The sequence below is a fragment of the Castor canadensis genome, chromosome 16 (assembly GCF_047511655.1).
Source record: "Castor canadensis chromosome 16, mCasCan1.hap1v2, whole genome shotgun sequence".
NCBI lineage: Eukaryota > Metazoa > Chordata > Mammalia > Rodentia > Castoridae > Castor > Castor canadensis.
Genome location: NC_133401.1, coordinates 20,715,236 through 20,739,375, shown reverse-complemented (window position 1 = coordinate 20,739,375; position 24,140 = coordinate 20,715,236). Strand labels below are relative to the sequence as shown.

General features: G+C 53.6%; 1 protein-coding gene and 1 long non-coding RNA gene across 2 annotated transcripts in view; one reads left to right on the top strand and one right to left on the bottom strand.

Moving 5' to 3' along the window:
- Positions 1-5,365: 5,365 nt before the first annotated feature.
- LOC141418041 (uncharacterized) lies at positions 5,366-23,201 on the bottom strand. Its single transcript, XR_012442676.1, has 3 exons — positions 21,929-23,201; positions 15,882-15,938; positions 5,366-5,592 (listed from the first exon to the last, which is right to left on the bottom strand). It is a non-coding gene; the product is annotated as an uncharacterized lncRNA (long non-coding RNA).
- Positions 21,680-24,140, top strand: part of Lmtk3 (lemur tyrosine kinase 3) — a 19,028-nt gene continuing 16,567 nt past the window's right edge. The window contains exons 1-2 of the mRNA XM_074057891.1: positions 21,680-21,775; positions 23,446-23,558. Coding sequence (XP_073913992.1) covers positions 21,735-21,775; positions 23,446-23,558 — 154 coding nt within the window. The 5' untranslated portion in view covers positions 21,680-21,734. The remainder of the gene's footprint in view (positions 21,776-23,445; positions 23,559-24,140) is intronic.

The window sequence follows — 24,140 nt, the reverse complement described above, 5'->3', positions numbered from 1 at the left end:
CTAAAAGCCAGTAATTGCCATAAATACCAGGAGAGCTGAGGGTAGAGGCTCTGGCAGGGGGGAGGCTGGGATCCCCAGAGGGTGAGGCTGGGAGGGGGGCAACCCTGAGTCAGGAAGGAGCAGGAACAAGGAAACAAGGGTGGGGACAAGGACAGGACAGGGAGGAAAGTCTGGGCTCCTGGGTGTGAGGGAGGAGGCTGGGGCCTGGACCTGGACCCCTGGGTGTGAGGGAGGAGAGCTGGGCCTGGACCCCTGGGTCTGAGGGAGGAGGGCTGGGCCTGGACCCCTGGGTCTGAGGGAGGAGGTCTGGGATCTGGACCCCTGGGTCTGAGAGAGGAGGTCTGGGGTCTGGACCCCTGGGTCTGAGGGAGGAGGGCTGGGGCTGGACCCCTGGGTCTGAGGGAGGAGGGCTGGGGTCTGGACCCCTGGGTCTGAGGGAGGAGGTCTGGGGCTGGACCCCTGGGTCTGAGGGAGGAGGACTGGGCCTGGACCCCTGGGTCTGAGGGAGGAGGGCTGGGGCTGCATATCTGTGACCTAGGCAGATAGAAACAGGTACTTAGACACCTGGGCTGGAAAGAGGGAGAAGAAAGGGTGGGCTATGGGGACAGGGACACTATTATTCCCAAGCCACTGAAGGGCTCCTTTGAGAATAAAATGGAGGCCTGAGGCTGGGTGCGGTGGGAGGCAGGCAGGTGACACTGCATACCAGGCTGGGCGCTTGCCGCCTCCCCCTCCGCGGCCTCCCCTCTAATCAGTGGGTCCATCGCGGGTGTGCAGCGTTGTAGAAACCTCTTCCTCTCCACCCGATTACTCCATGGACGAGCCGCCCCGGGGCCGATACCGCCCGCCCCACCCGCAAGCCCTTGCCGGGCTCTGCGCCTCCTGCAGCCCACGTGGGGGCGGCCCCACACTTGTCACCTTTCCTGGGGAGGAGATGCCAGGGAGCCTGGGTCCCCGAGACTGGGGGAGAGTGGGGAGAGACACTCAGGGGACCAGGCTGAGAACCTGCGTCTTATCCAGTTGCCTGTCACAAAAAGAGAAAAAGGGTGCAGATGGGACAGACAGGTGGACACAGAGCAAGGATCTGGGGAGGTGGAAACTGGGCATGAGTGAAGGGAGAGCCAGACGTTGGGGGCCCTGAATGTCTAGACTGAGGGAGGAGGGCTGGGGTCTGGACCCCCGGGTCTGAGGGAGGAGGCTGGGGTCTGGACCCCTGGGTCTGAGGGAGGAGGCTGGGCCTGGACCCCTGGGTCTGAGGGAGGAGGCTGGGCCTGGACCCCCGGGTCTGAGGGAGGAGGGCTGGAACTGGACCCCCGGGTCTGAGGGAGGAGGCTGGGCCTGGACCCCTGAGTCTGAGGGAGGAGGCTGGGCCTGGATCCCTGGGTCTGAGGGAGGAGGGCTGGGGTCTGGATCCCTGGGTCTGAGGGAGGAGGCTGGGGTCTGGACCCCTGGGTCTGAGGGAGGAGGCTGGGGTCTGGACCCCTGGGTCTGAGGGAGGAGGCTGGGCCTGGACCCCTGGGTCTGAGGGAGGAGGCTGGGCCTGGACCCCTGGGTCTGAGGGGGGAGGCTGGGCCTGGACCCCCGGGTCTGAGGGGGGAGGCTGGGCCTGGACCCCCGGGTCTGAGGGAGGAGGCTGGGCCTGGACCCCCGGGTCTGAGGGAGGAGGCTGGGTCTGGACCCCCGGGTCTGAGGGAGGAGGCTGGGCCTGGACCCCCGGGTCTGAGGGAGGAGGCTGGGTCTGGACCCCTGGGTCTGAGGGAGGAGGCTGGGCCTGGACCCCTGGGTCTGAGGGGGGAGGCTGGGCCTGGACCCCCGGGTCTGAGGGAGGAGGGCTGGGCCTGGACCCCTGGGTCTGAGGGAGGAGGCTGGGCCTGGACCCCTGGGTCTGAGGGGGGAGGCTGGGCCTGGACCCCCGGGTCTGAGGGGGGAGGCTGGGCCTGGACCCCCGGGTCTGAGGGAGGAGGCTGGGCCTGGACCCCTGGGTCTGAGGGAGGAGGCTGGGTCTGGACCCCTGGGTCTGAGGGAGGAGGCTGGGCCTGGACCCCTGGGTCTGAGGGAGGAGGCTGGGCCTGGACCCCCGGGTCTGAGGGAGGAGGCTGGAACTGGACCCCGGGGTCTGAGGGAGGAGCGCTCTGGGTTCCAGGACTGAGACAGGCAGTGGCCATTGCGGTGGCAGGAGCGGGGCTGTGGACGGGGTCAGGGGTCCCTCTGGGCCAGGTGGGCAAAGTTCTCCCCCTTCCCATGGTCCCAGGGCCTAGGGGAGCTCATAGCACCATCCTTACCTGTCCTTGGCATTCTTCTCTGCCAAATGCCGGGACCCGCCGAACTCGCTGTGCCAGTTGGGCGTGTCCTTGTCCCCCCTTTCCCAGTGTCTCCGGGAGGCCCAGCCCGGGGCGGGTGGGAGGGGCTCACGTGGGAGAACACGGCGCCCCAATCGCGTTCACCTCTGGGCCCTGGTGTCGCCTGCCGCCCCTCCCCCCTGCCTGCAGGGGCCTGCTCTTCCTCCTTGGCCATGGGTCCCCAGCCTGCTGCGCCACCCTCCCCCGCCCGGCTGCACCTGACCCAGCCACCGCGCATTCACCGCAGTCACCGCTCAGGGCCTGGGACACAGGGCGGAGAAAAAGATGACATTGAGGTGGGAGCAGAAGGTCCCCAAAGATGTCCACATCCTTGTCCTGGAACCTGTGATGAGGTGGCCTCCAAAAAAGACTTTGCAGAAGCTTGGGGTCTTTTTACTTTATTTTGGCGGTTCTGGGACTCGAACTCAGGGCCTTCACCTTGAGCCACTCCACCAGTCCTTTTTTGTGTTAGGTTTTTTGAAATAGGGTCTCACAAACTATTTGCCTGGGCTGGCTTCAAACAGTGATCCTCCTGATTGCTGCCTCCTGAGTAGCTGGGATTATAGGCCTGGGCCACCGGGTGTCCAGCATAAGTTAGGGATCTTGAGATAGGGAGGTGACCCTAAAATATCTGGGGGAGGGAACTGGTCCTACAGAGGTCCTTTAGAGTGATAAGAGGGAGGCTGGGGGTCAGAGACAGGGAGACACTGGAAGATGCCACTGTGACTTTGAACACCAGGAAGGGGCCACTGCCAAGAAGTGTGGTGGCCTCCAGAAGCAGGAAAGGCAGGAAACAGTTCTCCCCAGAGCTTCTGGAAGAGCCAACCCTGCCCACATCTCTGTTTTACCCTCTAATAACCATTTTGGATTTCTGGCCTCCAAACTTGATAAGAAATTCTTTTTTTTGCAAGTGGGGGGCCTGAGGTTTGAACTCAGGGCTTCACACTTGCAAAGCAGGCGCTGTATAGCTCCAGCCATGCCTCCAGTCCCTTTTGGCGGCACTGGGGTTTCAACTCAGGGCCTGATGATTGACAGAGATGGAGTCTCTGCTGATACAGAGACACCATCAAACACCCAGTGACATCCCTGTCACACAAAAACACAGAGTCACAGTTTTATTGTGTTTGTTAAACACACAGGGCACACAAGATCAGTGTCTGGCCAAGAGGTATGTATGCTATCCATTTAATCCTGGTGACGGGCTGGCGAGGTCACCCTGGTTTATAGAGGAGAAACCGAGACGCTGATGTCACCAGCCCAGATCACAAGTGGTATCGGGCTGAGAGAGAGTCCAACTGGAGTACTGTGCTCAAGGCAAAAATATTTTGCATTTTTCCTGGGTCGTAACAAATGCTTAATTAACAGTTGCTCTGGGACACTAGTTCTCACCCTGCACTGCTCACCAAAGTCTCCCTCGTGGCATTTATTTATTTATTTATTATTTTTTGTGGTACTGGGGTTTGAACTCAGGGACTTAGACTTGCTGGGCAGGTGCTTTACCACTTTGAGCTACGCGCCCCCCAGTCCTTTTTGCTTTAATTATTTTTCAGGTAGAATCTCATGTTTTTGCTCAGGGCTGCCCTCAGATTTCAATCTTCCTACCTCCGCCTCCTGAGTAGCTGGGATCACAGATGTGCACCACCACACCTGGCTTGTTGGTTAAGATGGGGGGGGTCTCACTAACTTTTTGCCCAGGCTGGTCTAGAACTTCAATCTTCCTGATCTCAACCTCCCAAGTAGCTGGGATTACGGGTGTGAGCCATTGTGCCTAATTATCAGCTTATTTCTGTTTATCTTGGCTGTGGCGGGGATGGGTGGACTGGGGTTTGAACTCGAGATGGGGAGGGAGTCTCATGAACTATTTGCCCAGGCTGGCCTCAAACTGCCATCTTTCTGATCTCATCCTGCCAAGTAGCTAGGATTACAGTTGTGAGCCACCAGTGTCTGGCTTTCTCTGGTTAGTTTTGAGATAGGGTCTCACTTTGCATCCATGGTGGCCTGGACCAAGATCCAAGACGACAGGCACACATCACCACACTCATCTTTTTATTGGTTAAAATGGGATCTTGTACACTTTTTGTCAGAGCTGGCCTGGAAAATCTTCCTGATCTCTGTTTCCAAGTTGCTAGGATGGCAGGTGTGAGCCACTGCCCCTGGCTGTTCACATTTTGATTTGGTAATGGCTTCACAGGTACACATGTATGTCAAAATTCAACAAATTGTGCATTTCCCCCAGTGCTAGGGATCAAACCCAGAGCCATACGTCAAGTACTGTACCACTGAGCTACGACCCCAGCTCTTGACTATTTTTTTTGTTTTGGTCAGTACTGGGATTCGAACTCAGGGCCTCACACTTGCTAGGCAGGCGCTCCACCTCTTGAGCCCCCTTGATTCTTTGAGACAGGGTTTCACCATGGAGCCTAGGCTGCCCTGAAACTTGTGATCTTCCTGCCTTTGCCTCCTCAGTGCTGGCATTTCAGGTGTGTGCACTATGCCTGTGTTTTTAAAGGGTAAAGTTTATAGTACAGAATTATTGTATGATTACATGTAAAGTACACCTCCATAAACCTGACTTTAAAAATAAAATGGATGAATAGATGAAGCAAATCCAGTAAACACTAAGTAAATAGAGCGGTCACAGGTGTCGCTCAGTGCTAGAGTTCTTGCTTAGTGTGCCAGAGCCCAGGGTTCCATCCCAAGCACTGGAAAAGAAAAAAATACATGGAGCAAACCATTCTGCAACAAGTATAGGGTGGCCTGGGGTAGGTATTAACTTTCAATTTTTCTGAATGTTTGACTTTTTTTTTTTTTTTTTTTTTGCAGTACTGGAGGTTAAACTCAAGGCCTTCACCTTGAGCCTCTCCACCAGCCCTTTTTGTAATGGGTTTTTTCGAGATATGGACTCATGAACTATTTGCCGGTGCTGGCTTCAAACCCGATCTTCCTGATCTCTGCCTCCTGAGTAGATGGGATTACAGGCGTGAGCCACGAGCACTGGGCTAAGCCAATGATTTGAGGACAACTTTTTGTTGGGGAGAGGAAAAAGATTTATTTGGAAAGCCATGAAAGCAAAGAAGATGGAGGCTGTCACCAACAAAGACCATTTTCTTTTCTGCATCCCAGATTTGAGACTTACAATAGGGTTTTGGGGAAGCAGGCAGGCATTGGTGTAGTCACAAATTGTCAGTGGTCTGCTTTTCTGATCCTTGCTGCTGTTACCTGGAGGTTCCTGGATGTCCTGGGTTCTGTAAACCTAAAGAAAAGGCACTGAATGAAAATGGTTCTGACTCATGTCTTTGTAGTTCCTTTTCCCAGGAATAGTAACCTTAATCATTAAGATACAAAAGCCATCTTCCCACCACCCCAGAAGAGGAAGAGCAGCAGGTTACTTCACAGAACAGTTTAACCCATTAGGTGATGTCTGGAGACAATGCGTGACCTCTAAAATTATTGATTTTTTTTTGGTGGTTCTGGGATTTGGACTCAGGGCCTCACGCTTACTAGGCAGGTGCTCCATCACTTGAACTACTCTGCCAGTCCTTTCTTATGCCTGGGCTAGCTTCCAACCATGATCCTCCTGAGTAGCTAGGATTACAGGTGTGACCCACCATGGCTGGTTCTTTGTTGTTTGAGATGGAGTCTCCTTATGTAGCCTAGACTGGCCTCAAACTCACGATCCTCCTGCCTCAGCCTCCCGAGTGCTGAGATTACATGTGTGCACCACCCTGCCTCGTGCAAAATGATTTTTTTGCCAATTGAAGCTAAAGGGTTTATTTAGGTTTTTCTTTGGTTTCAAAAAGAAGCAGTTGTGAAGTGCAAAGCAGGGACTTGATGTTAAGGATTAAGAATTATGTGGGGTGGTGGCAGGAGAGCTCCTGGATTTTTAGGGACAGAGTGAAATTTTTAGGGTACACCCTATTGTTTGGAATTTGCTTTCAAATACTTTGGTGGTCATACAGCAATTGTGAACGAATTTGACAAATAATACTGAGTGGAAAAAATTGATAACTATCACACATTGCACAATTCCATTCATAGAAAGTTCTAGGAGGAGAAAAGTGACTGCAGTGTATGAAGCATGCTGGTGGTTCTTTTGGGGCAATGTGGTCATAGTTCCTGGGGTTGGGGTATACATTTTTTTTTTTTTTGCAGTACTGAGGCTTGAACTCAGGGTCTACACCTTGAGTCATTCCACCAGCTTCTATTTTGTGAAGTGTTTTTTCAAGATAGGGTCTCATGAACTATTTGCCCAGGCTGGCTTTGAACCATGATCCTCCTGATCTCTGCCTCCTGAGTAGTCTGGATTACAGATGTGAGCCACTGGCACCAAGCTTCATATTTCAGTACAAGACTCCAGTGACCCCCTGCCCAATATCACCCATTTCTGTCTTCTCTCTATTATCAAGCAGTTGGCTGGGTCCTTTTGCTCCACTTGGATAGGAATTGTGGGAAGGCGAGGAGAAGCTCTTCCAACGCTGGCAACCCCAGGCCCCTGAATGCCTCAGGCCGAGGGGCTGGCCAGGCTGACGCGAGGGCCCCCCGGAAGGCAGAGCCTCAAGGCTGGAGGCTGATCGCCCTGGGCCTTAACCACCAGCAGCCCTGGCACTTGGGAGCTACTGTAATCCTCAGCTTCCAGCTGCAGCGGGCAGAGGCAGCGGGCACAGCAGGCAGCAGCAGGAAGCTCGTTCAGCCTCAGGTGCTGGGACCCCCAGCCCTCCAGCGACAAGTCTTACAGCTCTCAGGCCTCGGCCCTTAAGTCTTGCAGCACCCTAGGCGACAGGTTCCGCTCCCAGTCATTTCTGTTCCGATTGCTTTCTAGAGCTCTGCAGCTGCCCTCTCCTGCTGGCCTCCCTTCCTGTTGCCAGCTCAACCACCTGGAAAATCTCCAGAACGCAGCTCAGCAGAGGTCTCCATGGGACCAATTACCGCAACACTAAGAGACAAAACACAGCTCTAGCTCACAGTAAGCATTAACGTCAGCTTACATAGTCAGAAAGGGGCGTGGCAAGGGCGGCTGCACCAATCACGGCAGTCCTCGTGCAAATAAAAGACTGCTGTTTGCACCAATCATGGCACAGTCCATCATGCAAATGAAGGAACCGCATTTGCACCAATCATAGTGGTCTGTCGTGCAAATAAAGGACTGCATTTGCACCAATCACAGTGGTCCCTCATGCAAATGAAGGACTGTGCTTGCACCAATCACAGTCCTTCTGCTGGGCCACCGGGGGAGGTGCTCCCCCATCCTGGTCTGGGTGGAAATAGCTCATGATGGCAAAAAGTCCAGTGGCAGCTGCTTGAAACCATAGGTCTGGCAGTGTGGCAGTGACTTCAGGAGCTGGAGTTGTGCTTCAGCAGCAGCTGGGGTCATGTGGCTTCCTCAAGGTGTCCCGGCTGTTCACAGCAGTGAGGTGGCTTGGGGGCAGCCGGCTGGTCTGATGAGATGCCAACGAAGGTCTAACGGCTTCAGATGGGGAGTCAAATCTCCTCGCCCCCCAACATCTTAGCTCATTTAAACAACAAATAAACATTAAAAGCAGTGCTTAGAAAAGAATCAGCATTGCCAGGGACAGAACAGCTCTACCAGTCACCTCCTGCCCCAGGGACGCGGGTCCCTCTATCTGTCTCCCTCTGCCTTTCTCTAAAGGTGGAAGTCCCATTCTTTTTTTTTTTTTTTTTTTTTGCGGTACTGGGGTTTGAACTTAGGGCCTCATGCTTGTCCAGGCAGGCGCTCTACCACCTGAGCCACTCCATCAGTTCTCCTTTGTGTTGGATATTTTTGAGCTAGGGCTTCTCAAACTATTTGCCGGGTCCAGGCATTTTTGTATTTTGTTTTTGGTTTTTGAGGCAGCATCTCACTAGCCCAAGCTGGTCTCAACCCTCTACCCTTGTGCCTCCGGTGCTGGGATTACAGGCATGCACCATCATGCCTGGCTAATTATATTACATTAATTGACATATTTGTGGTTACAGTGAGATAATCTGATACATGTACACAGTGTCTAATGAGCAAATCCAGGTAGTTAGCATTTCCTACCTTCTTAAATGTTTAAAAGCATCCTGGTCAACATGGAACGACTGTGCGAGTTTATGGAATACAGCATGATACACCGGTACAGTGTGTACTGATGCGACCAGGACAATCGAAGTTCCTGTCTCCTTATTATCACTTTATGTTTGGAGGCTTGGAGTCCTCCCCTCCCCTCCTCTTTCTTCCTCTCTCTCTCTCTCTCTCTCGTTGGGACTGGGGTTTGAACTCAGGCCTTGCACTTGCTACCACTTGAGCCACACCTCCAGCCCTTTTTGCTCTGGTTATTTGGAGATGGGATCTCTTTGCCAGGTCGGCCTGGACTGTGATCTTCTGCTGCGATGACAGGTGCCACCTGCCCAGCTTTTTCTGTTGAGTTGGGGTCTCGTGAACTTTTTGCCCAGGTTGGTCTCAAACCTTGACCCTCCAAATCTCAGCCTCCCAAGTGCTGGGATTACAGGCGTGAGCCTCAGATGTTCTGATAACCACCTGCATCCCACCATCACTGCTGAGCCCTCTCCCACTTGTCCTCCCTCTGTTTCCAGCTTGTCCCCCACCATGGCCCACAGCTGATGCCACTCCTGCTTGGAGCCTCGTGTCACTCTGGGGTCCAGCCCTGGGGCCCCCATCTCTGAGTCCCTCTTGACTTCCTTCTCTTCCCCCCGCCCCCCGGGTTGCCTGAGTGATGCCACAAGGCCTCCAGGTCTCAGCCCCTAAACCTGTGACAGTGTGTCCTAGCATGGCAAAATGGATGTGATAGATGTGATTGGCTCATGGATGCCACGTCTCCATGGAGACGTGGAGGTGACCCTGAGTTATCTGGATGGTCCCTAATTGTCACCACAGAGGGTGTCACAGAAGGTAGGCAGAGGGGAAGTGAGAGGGGATGAACCAGGGATTAGAACCATGTGGCCACAGCCAGGGACTGCAGGTGCTGAAGACACAGGAAGGGGCCATGGAGCACAGAATTTCAAGGTGATAAATCTGTTTCACGCCAAGGAGTTTGTGGTAGTTACTGTATTGCTTGCAAGCTAAGAGAGGCATAAAATAAAGCTCCACAGAAAGAAATGACAAGGGCAGACACACAGGGGATGCAGCATGCATTGAGCTCTTCTTTAGACTTTGGAAATGTTTACAATAGTTCATTAAAAAAAGATAAAGAGATCAACCGGGCATGGTGGGGCATGTCTATAATCCCAGCACCCAAGAAGTACAGGCAAGAGGATTGTAAGCTTGAGGCCAGCCTGGGCTACATATTGAGATCCTGTGTTAAGAAAAAAAAAAAAAAAGCGTGCCTGCCTAGCAAGTGAGAGGTCCTGAGTTCAAATCCCAGTGCCACCAAAACAACAACAACAAAAAACCCCAGGAAATCATGCCATTAAAATGTAATAAAGGAGAAAGAGGGAGATTCCATATCTTGGAATTTCCCTAAAGACATACTTGACTCTCACCTCAAGGATGTTTATGGGACAAAGGAACTTGAATCTTCCTGTGATCAGGTGCCGAGGCTCACGCCTGTAATCCCAGCTACTCAGGAAGCAGAGATCAGGAAGATCATGGTTTGAAGTCAGCCCCAGGCAAGTAGTTTACCAGACCTAGCCTGAAAATATCCACCACAGAAAGGAGCGGGTGGAGTGGCTCAAGTGGTAGGGTGCCTGCCTTATAAGGGTAAGGTCATGAGTTCAAACTCCAGTACCAACCAACAAAAAGCAATTTTTAACACACTGAAGATCAATGCTTTCCCATGAATCTATAAGCTATGTAGCTCTCTCTCGTGATTTGTCTGGTGGTGTCCTTTGCCCAAATTTTTTTTATTGGCATTCAGTTTTGTGGTCTTTTTTTTGGCAGCACTGGGATTTGAACTCAGGGCCTTGTGCTTGCTAGACAGGTGCTCTACCACTTGAGCCACTCCGCCTGCCCCATTTTTGTGTTTTCTATTCTTTTCCCGTTTACCACCTCTAAGGGAAGAGCAATAATGGTATTATTTATTGCACGGCTGCACTGTGGCTAGTACTAACTGGACCCTTTAGTCTCTGTATATTTTTCTTTGGTGAGGCTGGAGTTTGAACTCAGGACTCTGCACTTGCTAAGCAGGTGTTTTATTGTTTGAGCCACACCTCCAGCCAACACTTTACTCTGACGTTCTCAGATGAGTCTGCCTGGGAGGCGTTGTCTTCAGCTCACACATGCCCACATTGAGGATCAGAGAGGTTAAGTAACTTGCTCAAAGCCACTCAGCCTTGGTGGCACAGCTGGGATTCAAATACAGAAAGCCTAGGCTCTTAACCACCAAGGCATTCTGTCCCCCAAAAAACCATATTTGATACTTTGCTTCCCTGGCTGCAAGATTTTGAGAGTTTCTGTTGGACTATGATATTATACATAAGGTAGCACATTTCAGAAGTCCATAGTCTGGTGGAGTGTGACAGTGCATGCCTATAATCCTGGTTACTCCGGAGGCTAAGACAAGAGGATCATGAGTTCCAGACTAGCCTGGAATACACAGCAAGACCCTGTTTCAAAAAAAAAAAAAATAGCCAGGCACCAGTGGCTCTCGCCTATAATCCTAGCTATGTGGGAGGCTGAAATTGGGAGGCTCGAGGATGGAGGCCAGCTCAGGGAAATAGTTCAAAAGACCTCATCTCCAAAATGACCAGAGCAAAATGGCCTGGAGGTGTGGCTCAAGCAGGAGAGCGCCTGCTTTGCAGGTGCAAAGCCCTGAGTTCAAATCTCAGTCCCACTAAAAGAAAAAACGGGTGTATGGGGGGGCTTGTCCCTGAAATTGGGGGTCGTTTTGAATTCCAAAAGCGTAGGGAGGACATCAGCATGCATGTCACTCCGTCCCCTTTATGTGGAACATAAAAAGTTCTTTATTCTGAGCACACAGTGTGTGTGCAGAGCCGCCTCAGTGAAGTCACCAGCACACATCAAATGACAGGCTCAAAGGCAGAAGGTGACATTGCAACAACCTAAGGTGTGCAGGGCAGTGAGCACAGAGCAATGTGCTCCCCCAGGAGCCACCAGGATTAGCAGTCACCAGCCAGGGACACTTCAGCCCTAGCTTTGAAAGATAACTCAGAGTGTCATAGACAAATGAGCCCAGTGACACTTGAACCTTGTGTGACTTCAGCCTCACACTGTCACCAGCAACCTCTGAGGTGACTGTAGTGGTCACGTTTTGTGTAGTCCCCGATCTACTGAATAAGGGCTGGCCTATGGGGTCAAGAGAGATGGCACAAGTAACAGAAATGACTTTCTGAGTGTTGGTCGTATCATAAAAGACACTCAACTTCCACCTCCATCTCTTGGGTCTTTTGTTATGGGAAGCTAGTGGCCATGTTTTGGGGAGGCTCAAACCAATGTGTGGCAAAGCTGTACACCCCAGTCATGAGGACAGGCCAGCTCAGATTCAGGACACCTGCCTCAGACAACCCTTCAGATGATAAGAGCCCAGGTGACATCTGACACTGCCACCGCACGAAAGACCTTGAGCCCTATCTATGCACCAAGCCGCTCCCATTACCCTGACACACAGAAAACATGAGATCATCAGTGGTGATTGTGGGGCCAGGCTTGATGGTGCATGCCTGTAATCCCAGCTATTTGGGAGGCAGAGACAAGAGGATGTTGGTTTAAGGTCAAGGTCAGTCCTGGCAAGAAGCATGACACCATAACTGAAAAATAACTAAAAAAAGTGGGGTGGGGGCTGGTGGAGTGGCTCAAGTGGTAACGCGCCTGCCTAGCAAATGTGAGGCCCTGAGTTCAAATCCCAGTACCACCAAAAAATACATAATTATAAATGATGAGTGCTTAGAGCTTGGAAATGATGTCATGTGACAATAAATAAGACACATGCACTTCCTGTTGTCTACTGACCCATCCGGGCGGCAGCCCCGGGTTTCCAAGTCTGTATCTCAGGGAAAGAGAAAGGAGGCCAGGCTTGAGGTGTTGAATTTCAAAAGCCAGGGCAGGCACAAGTGATTTGGAAAGCAAGATTCCAGGGACTCTGGTGCTGGCGTGAGGAGCCTGGATCGGATCTGAGGATGGCCTTGGGGACAAGGGAAGAGTCCATGGCTCCAAATCTTTTTGGCAGTACTGGGATTTGAACTCAGAGCCTGCACCTTGAGCCACTCCACCAGCCCTTTTTTTGTGAAGCATTTTTTTCAAGATAGGGTCTTTCAAACTATTTGCCCTGCTGGCTTCAAATAGCAATTCTCCTGATCTCTGCCTCCTGGGATTGCAGGCGTGAGCCACCTGTGCCTGGCCCTCACGTTTTTTTAACACCGTGATCCCGTGGTTGTCCTCAGAAACCACACATCCAGACCCTCTGTGGGGGATACTGGGCTTGCTCAATGGGATTTTATGGAGCAGGAGGCATGAAGAAGCTTGCTAAAGCACTCATGCATTGGGCTTATCTTCTGGAACTTTCCTTCTTGGGATCCAAGCAGCCCATGGAGAGAGACACCATTGCTGTCCTCCCCCTCCACCAGACGCCTGCCATGCAAATAAAGCCACCATGAACGCTCCAGCCACAGCCACTACCTGGTTCCAACTTGAGCAGACTCTAAGAAGAGGGAGACCAGCAAACAGGCTGGCATGATGGCTCGTGCCTGTAATCCCAGCTATCTGGGAGGTGGAGGATGGAGAAATGAGGTTTAAGTCCAGCCTGATCAAAGGTCAGTGTGGAGCCCCATCTGAAAAAATAGAAAGAGATAACAAATAAACCACAGCAAAGGGGAGTGGGTGTGGGGTCAAGTGGTAGCTGCCTGCCTAGCGGCCTGAGCCAATCCCCAGCATCGAAAGAAGGAAGGACAGACGGACGGAGGGAGGGGACAAGCAGAAGAACCGCCTGCAGAGCCCTGCCAACACTGAACCGTGTGTGACAAACCCTGGATCCTTGGGCTCCAGCCACAGAATTTGGGAAGCTGGTTCCCGTAAGGAACCCCAACCCACCCAGACTTTCTACAGACAGCGCCATCTAGCAGACTGTCTAAGGTCACTGCACACCCTAGGCTTCAGTGCACGAAAATCTTCTCCCTGCGAACAGCCAGACGAATGTGTGACTGTCACGACGACTCAACTCTGCTCTTGTAGTGCAAAAGGCACCATAGACAGCACACAAATGAGCCAGGTGACGTTGTGCGTTGGATGCGTGGCCCTTGCCTAACACCATAAATAAAGTAAAATTAAATTAGATTAATAACGTATAGGGTTACAAAAGACGCTAAGATACACGGACATGAAAATAGTTTGGATAACGCGTGAGCGCATTTCCATGTGGTCCTCAGCCTTCTAGATTCCTGTGGAACAAAGGTGCCACCGCAGCTCGGGGACCGACTGCTGTTCCAAAATGGCCAGGAGGTGGGTGAGCCATGCTTCACGAGTGTGCGACAGCGCAGTGGGGTTTGGAAATGTCTGAGAGGTCCAGAGCTGGACACTGTCCCAGTGTCCCCGAGCCCTGTGACCTACACCTGCGACTGCACACATTGTCAGGGCCCTGCAATGCCCGGGGCTTACGACGGTGGTGGCCATCACTTTGCTGTGGTGTGGCACGGAGGTCACCTCTGACCTGTGGGACAATGATGGATGGACACAGCAGCTCTGGGAGCCGGGGAAGCCACCTTCAGGTCAGCTACTCACTTGGCTGGCAAGGTGGCACTGTCTGGGGGCCGGTTCAGTGGCCTTGGGGTTGGGGGTCTCTATGTGGCTTTCCTCGTGGCCTTCCTCCAAGATGGAGTGCTGTCCCATGAGAACAACAGTGGCATTTTGACAGCCTAGGATCTGAAGTGACATTACTTCCAGTGGACCCTGTGGGACAAGGTAGCAGCCCCGGTTAAGGCTGAGCCTAGAGGACACTGTGTTAAGTGACACACAAGATGGCTGGGGAGTGGCTCAAGTGGTAGAGAGTCGGCCTAGCATGCTTGAGGCCCTGAGTTCAAACCCCAGTATCAGCCCCCCCCCAAAAATGTGCTGGGTACTGGTGGTCACGCCTGTAATCCCAGCCACTCAGAAGGCAGAGATCAGGAGGATGGCAGTTCGAAGCCAGCCCAGGCAAATAGTTCCACGAGACCCTATCTCGAAAATCCCATCACTAAAAAGGGGCAGTGGAGTGGCTCAAGGTATAGGCCCTGAGTTCAAGCCGCAGTACCACAAGAAAAAAAAAAGTGACAAACCAGCCAGGCACAGAAACGAGGACCGAGGACAGGGCGATGTCACTCACAGGTGGAATTTAAAATCAACTGAAGTCATGAACGTAGAGAGCGAACGTGGATCCGGGTGAGGGAGGCGGTGAGGGCTGACGGTTGGGAGGGAGGAGTAAGCGCTGAGCTGGTTGCACAGGACAGACACTGAGCAAACAGACAGACGTCACCCCCACCCGCCCCGCATGGAACACAGGTCACTGCAGGCTTAGGGGGAAGAAGGGTGTGGGGGTTTTTTTGGTTGCTGCTGTCACTGGGAGTTGAACCCAGGCCCTCGCAACAGCCCTGAGCAACGCCCCTGGCCCTTTGGTTTGTATTTTGTTAGGTTCTTGCTAACTTTGCCAGGGTTGGTCTCAAATTCATGACCTCCTGCCTCTGCCTCCTGAATAGCTGGGATTACAGGTAGCTGCTTCCATACCTTCTTGATTTTTTTTTCTTATCCAAGTTCACAGACCCCATGAATCCTATCCACAAGTCTTTCGAGAGTCCTTGGACCTCAGACGAAGAGCTCTTCAGGCAGAGTCAGGGGCTTCAGGCGTGAGGACTTCTAGAACATCCTCTGAAACAGTCCCCAGTGCATCATTCGGTTATTCAACAATGTTTACTGAACTGGCGCTGTGATCTGACCCGTCCCCTCTGAGCTCATGTTGAACCTTGATCATCATTGCAGTACTGTAATCCCCCCACTCAGGAGGCTGAATCAGGAGAATCTCGGTTCAAGACCAGTCTAGGCTAAAAGTTGAGACCCCATCTCAACTAATAAAAAAGCTGCGTGTGGTGGAGGGTACCTGTCACCTCAGCTACTGGTGGCTTGTGGTCCAGGTCAGCCTGGACATAAAAGCGAGACCCTACGTGAAAAATAACTAAAGCTAAAAGGGGGCGTGCCTCAAGTGATAGCTTGCCTAGGAAGTGTGAAGCCCTGAGTTCAAATCCCAGTTCCACCACCAAAAAAAAAAAAAAGCCAGTGGACAGACCAACAGTCCCACTCCTGGGTTCAGAGCCAAAGGGACTGAGGGCAGAGATGTCTGCCGCGCGTGAGCCCTCAGCGGGTGCACGAAGAAACCATGCTGGGCTCCACGGAATATTATTCAGCCCTAAACCAAACAGGAAACGCTGTCATTTGCAGCCACACAGCGGAGCCTAGAGGACATTGTGGTAAGTGACAAGCCATCCGGGAGAGCACGGGACTCGGCCAGCAGGGACTGAGCTACGTTGCTGGTGCTCGTGCTCGGTTGCAGGATGGAGACTGTGCAGACAGTCGAGTCAAAGCAGCTACGCAAGAGGATTCTGGATGTCCTCGCCAAGGACACTCACGTGGGGCACAGCAGCCACGCGAAACAATGCATCCATCTTCAATAGGTGACATCAGACCTGTGAAGATGGACAATTGATAGGCATTTGCCATTAAATCAATTTTAGGAACAAGGATGAGCATGGTGATGCACGCCTGTAATCCCAGCACTTAGGAGGCTGAGGCAGGAGGATTGAGAGTTCAAGGACAGCCTGGGCTACATAGTGAGACCCTGTCTCCAAATAATAATAATTTAAAAAATGTAAAAAACAACACACAACCCAGAGACTAGAGCTGTGTTTGTTGATGAAACCCTTGGGTGCTGCCTTCACAGCCCTATGACAACCAGTGTTGACGACCTGGGGCGAGGTTTGTGACCTCCCTGAGCCTCTGCCTCCTCATCTGTGCAATGGACTCCTAGCTACAGCTCAGGGTTGCCATGACAACTAGCACACCTGGGTGAAAACACCCAAAAATACTGCAATAAATCTGTATGATTTTTGTATGCTAATTAAAAAAAGTTCACATGTGGCTACTTTCTTTTTGGGGTTCACATGTGGCTACTTTCTTTTTGGGGAGGGGACTCTGGACAGGTCATCATGCAGCCCAGGCTGGCCTGGAACTTGTGATGCTCCTGATTCTGCCTCCTGAGTAGCTGGGATTACAGGCGTGCACTACCATGCCTGGCCAAATGCTGCTACTTTTCTTACTGCATTCAACCCCACCCCACCCTCTGACCAAGAATTCCCAGGCCCAGGTGTTCACCCAAGAGAAATAAAGACAGGCCCACATGGAGGCCTGCACGTAAAAATGTTCTAGCTCCTTTGTTCATATTGCCCCAAACCGAAAAATACTCAACAGCCGCTCCTCGGGAGATGGATGAAGAAACCGTCATGAGTTCACACCCTGGAACAGCCTTCGGCCATGAAGGAGCAAACCACTGATACAACCGACCATGTTGGTGCAGAGCCGGGCATGGTGGTGCATGCCTGCAATCCCAGCTACTCAAGAGGCAGAGACAGAGGCCTGCTGTCCAGTGCAGTGTGACCTGGTGTCAGGTCCAGTTGATCACAGTGTGGAAAAACGACAGGGCTAAGTGAGGGACGGAGAAGGAAGGTGGAAGGGACGGCCACACAGCAGAGACCCAGACTCGAGGCACTGCACGGGGGACAGCCGGCAGTGCAAAGGCCCTGGGGCAGTTTTTGCCTGCTCAGTGTTGGAGGAGCAGGACGAGCGTCTGGACAGGAGGGCAGAGGGGAGAGGACTAGACCTGACACAGAGCAATATGGAAGGCCCGTCATTTTGTGCCTTGTGGGGCGCGAGGAGGATTTTGGGTTTTTCTGCACAGGACATGGAAGCCATAGGAGAGTCTGGAGCCCCCCAAAAAAAGGTGATGTGAGCTAACTTTAGCATTTACCCACTGCTACTGCAATTGTCCCGGCAAACGGCCACAATGGCGAGGGCAGAGCCGGGGGAGGGTAAGGTTCTCGGAGGGTTTTCAAAGTTGCTGGGGGTGTGAGAAGCAGCCAGGAGGGAGGTGACTGTGAGGTTTGGGGCAGGAGGGGGCCGTGGGTGGCCCCAGCCGTTTCACGCCCCCGGGCCTTTGGGCCCTGGAATGTTCTTCCTCCTGGACTTGGCTTCCCTCCCCCGCTGCAGGTCACAGCTGGGGCCCAAATGTCAACCGTCCTCTGCAAGAGACCCCATCTCACCCCGGCCATCCTCTTCCTCACAGTGGCGGGTCAGAGTTCATCCGATAGAATTCATGCCAAGGGGACAACCGGTGAGTGCCGGGGGAGGGACCGTGGTCCTAATCAGGGAGCAGATCTGTCCCAGGAAATGACCACACACTCATTCCTTTAGCTCACATTTTCTTTTCTTGGGTGTGGCTGGGATTTGAACTCAGCTCCACCACCTGAGCCACTCCGCCTGCCCAAGGCCACCCATTTAAAGTGTGCACTTCAGTCTGGCACCAGTGAGTCTCGCCTGTAATCCTCGGGAAGCTGAGATCGGGAGGATGGAGGTTCCAGTCCAGCCCAGCAAATAGTTCAAGACCCCATCTCCAAAATAGCCAGAGCAAAACGGACTGGAGGTGTGGCTCAAGCGGTAGAGCGCCTGCTTTGCAAGTGCGAAGCCCTGAGTTCAATTCCGGCCCCCCCCAAAAAAGTGTGCGATTTGGTGGTTGTCACCGACTCACTGACATGCTCCCCATCACCACTGTCATTTCTAGAACACTTTCATCACTGCAAAAAGAAACCCTTCATCCACTCCCACTAGCCCCGGCAGCCATTCGCCCACTTCTGCCCCCGTGGATTTTCACATACTTGGAGTGAGACTGTGCGGCCTTTGTGTCTGGCTTCTCACGCAGCAGGACGGTTTCCAGATCCACTGCGTGGGAGTGGTATCGGGCTCCATTCTTTTTCATGGCTGCATAATGTCCCACTGCTCCACATTTGTTTATCCATTCATCAGCCATGAGCCTTGGGCTCTGTGTCTCTGTCTCTCCCTCAATCTCTCTCTGTCTCTCTGTCCTCTCTGTCTCTCTCTCTCTCAATCTCTCTCTCTCTCTCTCTCTCTCTCTCTGTGCTGGGGATTGAACCCAGAGCCTTGTGCAGGAGTGAGAGGGGTTCCAGCTGCATTCTGTTAACGAGAGCCCCAGGACTAGAACCACGGTACTTAACCTTTTGTGGAACTTGCGCACTGTCCCCAAAGTGACTGCACGGGTCCCTCTGGCAGTGGGCAGAGGTGTCACATTGCTTCCAGGTCCTTGTCAACACTTGTCGTTATCCTCAAGTACTTTCTCCACTCTATCCTGACTGCCCGCAACCTAGAGCCACCTCCAATTCCTCCATGGCCCATCACAGCTGCCTCCTCCCTGGGCACCCGCTTTCACAACTGTCGTTCCTAATGCTGCTGGCTGAGGTGGCACTTAGGTCACCTGCTGCCCCTTCCCCAGCCTGGGATTCCTCAGCAGCTCCCCGGTGGTGGCCAAGGATGAAACCAAACCTAAAGTCCTCTGCACGCTTGGCCTCTGCTCACCTCTGTGACGTCACTCTCGTCCCTGCTTCCTTGTCTGTGGGACCCAGCCGTCCACAGCCTTTTTCCTGAATAGGGGGACTGCAGTTTGAACTCAGAGCCTCACATTCACAAAGCCAGCATTCTACCGCTTGAACCAGACCTCTGGTCCACTGTGTTCTGGTTATTTTGGAGATGGGGTCTCGAGAAAGAACTTTTTGCCTTGGCCATCCTGGAACCTTCATCCTCCCAATCCATCTCAGCCTTTGAAAAAGCTGGGATTACAGGCATGAGCCTCCGTGCCCAGCCGCACCAACTGTACACAGCCTCCAGCTCACTTGAGAGCTCGCCAGGGCTTCTCTGCCTCTGGGGTGTGCCCTTTGCCCAGTTCTCTGCCCTGTTGTCCCCTTACCTCTGTCCTTCTTCTCCAAGACCTGTGCCTTACTGTCAGCTTCCCAGAGATGCCTGCCCTGATCCTCCCCCAGCCGCACGCACCCCTCCTCTCCTCCTGCCACCTTGTTTGGGTGACACTTTGCCCAGTGGCTGGCGATTCCTTGACTGGCTCTCTGTGAGGGTGCTGGGTGTCAGTGCCTGGCCACCATGACCTTGAACGAAATACCTGTTCACCCTATGTCACAGCCACCCCCCACCTTCCTCTTCAGGCTCCTCTGCCCCAACATGCTGTCCCCTTTTCCTTACTGTCACCAGCTTCTAAACTGCAGCTTCCAGTCAGCTTCTCTCAGGTCCTACTTCATAGGGAGGTTTGTTTTGGCTTTGGTTTGTTTATTTTTTATGGTACTGGGATTTGAACTCAGGGCCTTCACCTTGAGCCACTCCACCAGCTCTATTTTTGTGAAGGGATTTTTGAGATGGGATCTCGAGAACTACTTGCCCAGGCTGGCTTTGAACTGCCATTCTCCTGATCTCTGCCTCCTGAATAGCTAGGATTACAGGCATGAGCCACGGTGCCCCACCCCGTTTTTTGTTTTTTTTTTTGAGATGAGGCCTCACTACACAGTCCAGGCTGGCCTGAATTCCAGGTCCTTCTGCCTAAATTTCCCGAGTGCTGGGATTACACCCTCCTGCCTGACAGTAATTCAGTTTTTACTGTGGCCTCCAGAAAAAAAATTGTGACCAGGTTGCACACATGTTTACAAGCAACAGTTCTCCATCTTTTCCACTCTTAAAATTCATTAAAGACCCCCCAGGGGCTTATTATTTATGTGGGTCATGTCCATTGATTTAACTGAACTGGACATGGTGGCTCATGCCTGTAATCCCAGCCACTCAGGAGGATCTCACTTGGAAGGCAGCCACAGCAAATAGTTCAAAAGACTCTATCTTAAAAAAAAACCCTTCACAAAAAAAAGGGCTGGTGGAGTGGCTCAAGTGATAGATCACCTGCCTAGCAAGCATGAGGCCCTGAGTTCGAACCCTGGTGACTCCAAAAAAAAGAAAGAAAAGAAAATCACAACTGAGCTGGGCATGGTGACACACTCCTGTGATCCCAGCACTGAGGGGACTGAGGCAGGAGGGCTGAGAGTTCAGAGCCACCATGGGCTACATGGTGAGACCCTGTCATCAATCAAACAAACACAAAAACTTTCAAAAAAATTTATCATAACTTTGGGGACAAAATATGAGCTAGGCAGACACAAACTATGGGACCATCCATAGGGCTCACCACAGAAAAATCAGTGTTGGATCATAGCTCCGATGGCTAGCCCGCTCTGGGGCCACTCGGCCCGGGCAGTACGGTGCCCTACGGCCTTAGTAAAACCCCAAGCTCCTAAATTCCGAAAGGCCTGTGGCCTACAGTGTTTGGGATAAAGGACCTATTGGAAAGAAAAGTTTTGTGCCTCAACATTTCCTAAACAGTGAGTGCACTCAGCTATGTTCGCCCTTATTCTTACAGAAGCCGGGCATGGTGGTGTGCCTCTGTAATCCCAGCACTCCAGGGTTTGTGGGCAGCCTGGGTGACATAATAAATGCTGTCTAAAAAAGACATAAAACCCCCAAACCGAAACAAAAACAATGCTTTTGTGACTGAGGAGCTTGGTCACGCCCTTGTTAGTGGTGCAGTGTCCCCCCAGGGAGGGTCTAGGCCCCCTGAGTCAGTCCCACTTTGCAATTCTTCACCATCGGCTGCTTTCCTGAAGACCCTGAGATCCCCACCCAGAAGGTCTGCCGTGTTCCCTGCTGCACCTCTGCCTTCTAGCCCAGGGTCTGGCTAGTCATGTCACAGGGCTTAATGAATGTTTGTTGAATGAAATCATGAATGAATAGCGAACTGGGGACAGACAGACAGGGTTGGGACTGCCACGGGGACGCAATCATTCTGCTCACCTGTTTCCCAAACACCCAGGTAGTGGACCATCAACCCCCCTGGGACTCTCATGCGGCCACTTTCTCCATCCCAGAAATGCCCAACCTGAGCCTCCCTGCTGGAGGAACCAGGACTACATTTCCCAGAAGTCTCAGGGCCGGGACTACACTTCCCACAAGCCTTTCTTCTGCTAGGTTCTGTGTCCTTCAGTCACTGGGCAGCTTAATGGCATCTTCGCTGGCTCCTTGCCCCCTCGTTGCAGTCCCTCTATCCTGCACCCCTCCCTCGCACAGTGATCCTGCCTTAGTTTCTCCAATGAGACTTCCCTAGAGGCAGCTCGAGACCCCCTCCCCGCCCGGATGTCCCCCAATGCGGAGGGCTGCGCGCTGCGGAGTTGCGGCTGCGCGTTCCGTGCGGAGTCTGGGAGGGGCGAGGGGCTCTGCTGCAGGTTGGGGAGCTGGGGAGGGGGCGTCCGGGCCGCCCACGCCGCGTGTGGCAGAGGCTGAGTCTGGGGACGCGTCGCAAGTGCTTCCCGGACATGGAGACGTCTGCGCCTAGGGTGGGAGTCCGGGCTTTGGGGTGTGTCTGCAACTCGGGGTGCTGGAGGGTGGGGCGGGGACCCCCCCCAGAAGGTGGCCTGACACGTGGTGTGTGTGTCCTTGTCTGACGTGTCAGTGTCCCTCCCTGACCACCGAGTGGTCACAGCCTCTGGCTGTGCCTCAGTTTCCTCACCTGTACAATGGGCACGATCCGAGTTCCTGTCTCCTGCGAGGGCCGTGGTGAGGATCAAAAGGGAGTGCGTGGAAAGCGCTGAGAAGAACCGGCTCAGAGCTAAATGCAACTAAGAAAAAATAAATCAAATCAATTGTGATCATGTATCTTTTGTAGGAGGCAAGTGCTGTGGTTGTGTAATGTCTGCCCTGCCTCACGGCCACTGCGGGGATTTGTGCTGCGTGCGTCTGTGTGTGTGTTTCCGTAGGTGACGTGTGACCGTGGTGGGGTAAGGACGCGGTGTAACCTGGTGTGAGATGTGTGTGTGTGGTGTGTGTGTGTGTCCACGCCTGTTTAGGTACGTGGGTGCCTGGGTGTTTATGTGTGTGATTGTGCAACTTTGTCCGGGATGTGTTTGCCTTGGTGTGTCACGCATCTGTGAGTCTGCATGCATCAGTGGTGTGTGTCTCTGTGCATTTGTGTATGTGAGGTGTGTGTCCCCGAGAGTGAAGTGAGTGATGAGCACATCGTGTCTGGATACACGTGTGTCCATGTAGTCACGTATGTGAGATTGTGTGGCATGTGTGTGCATCTGGCTGTGTGTGTTCTATGATAGGCACGTCCGTATGTGATGGGCACCACTGTGCTCTGTGATATTTGTGTCCACCGGATTCTTTGTTGCTCTCTGGTCTTTGGAATGTCTGTTGGGGATTGCGTGCCTGAGCATGTCACCCTGGTGTCTGCGTGGATCTTTGTCTGGGGTGCCTGTCTGTGGCGTGTGGGGGTCTTTGTGAAGCATTGATATTCCTGCGTGGCCCAGTGCATCTGTGCCGGGGGCCGACCTTGCCTGTGTGTTCCCAGTGCAGCCTGTCCCTGCGTCTTTGTGTGTGACGTGTACGTGTCCCCGTCTGTTGATGGCTGTCCACCTTTGTATGTGATGTGCTTGTCTATGAGGGTCCTTGCGACATGTGTCAGCTGTGTGTGGGCTGCGTGTGCCTGACATCTGCATCTTTCCGTGTGGTACACGTGTCCATGCCAGTGACATGTCACACTGGTGTCAGGGCCAGGCACTGTTGTCCCAGTGCTCTCTACCCCCCCCCCACCAAGGGTCTGTTGGTCCCTGTCTGTCCCTCCTCCTCCCCTTCCTCCTGGCAGCCAATGCTACCGGGAGCCAGTTGCCATGACAACGCTCCATCCTCCCTCCATCCTCCCTCCTCCCACCCTTCCTCTGACAGGCTCTCTGTTCCCCCAATCCTGGCTGTCCTCGGGGGCGGGGCCCTCATTCTCGTTCCCCCCCATCCTACCCTCTCCCCCCCCACCCCAGCAACCCGGGCTCCCCAGCTCCTCTCCTCTGTCCGCCTATCCATCCCTTCATCTGTCTGTCCCTTCAAAGAGGGGGAGGGGGGTACCTGAGCCAGTAAGCAACCCCTCCCTCCCCCTGTCCTGCGTCTCCTGCCCCTCTCCTGGGCTGGGGGGAGGCCAGGGTCGCGCGGGTCCCCATGGCTGGGGGCTGAGGGCCCGCCCCCCCTCCTCCCCAGCCGCCACCACCTCCACCTCCCTTCCATCCTGGACAAGATGCCTGCCCCCGGCGCCCTCATCCTCCTCGCGGCCGTCTCCGCCTCCGGCTGCCTGGCGTCCCCGGCCCATCCCGGTGAGTCTGTCCTGCCATCCGCCTGTCCAGTGGCCCCCACCCCCACCGCGGCCTCGCTGTCTGCCGAGGCCCTGGCTGCGGGGCCCGGGCTCCATCACCTGTGCGCTTCTCTCCGCAGCCGCGCTGGGCCTGGGAGGCGCGGGGACGGTGACTATGTCAACCGGGCCTGGGGGAGGCGGGCTGGGGGCTGGGTGAGGAGGGGGCTGTTTAGGCAACATGTGTGCACGCATGTGTGTGTGCGGGTGTGTTCAGGGAGCGGGCAGAACGGAGCCTCTGGGAGAATTGGGGCACAGGGGGGACACACGGGCAGCTGTCTCTGGCTTTGGGGAACACCGGGGCTTGGTCTGGGAATAGAGGACAAGTTTGTGCTCCAAGCGTCCTTAGAAGAGACGGGTGTCAGCCTCCCCGACTTGGGTGCGGTAGGGCGGGGGTTCAGCAGGGGGCAAGAATCTTCTCCCTGCCTGCGTTGGGAGATCACCCTCTTGCTGAACTGGGGAATGAGGATGCTGTCTGTAAGAGCGTGTTTTAAATTCTAAGAGCTCCAGGCCTCACTATTGCCCCTCCTTGCCTCAATCTTCACTG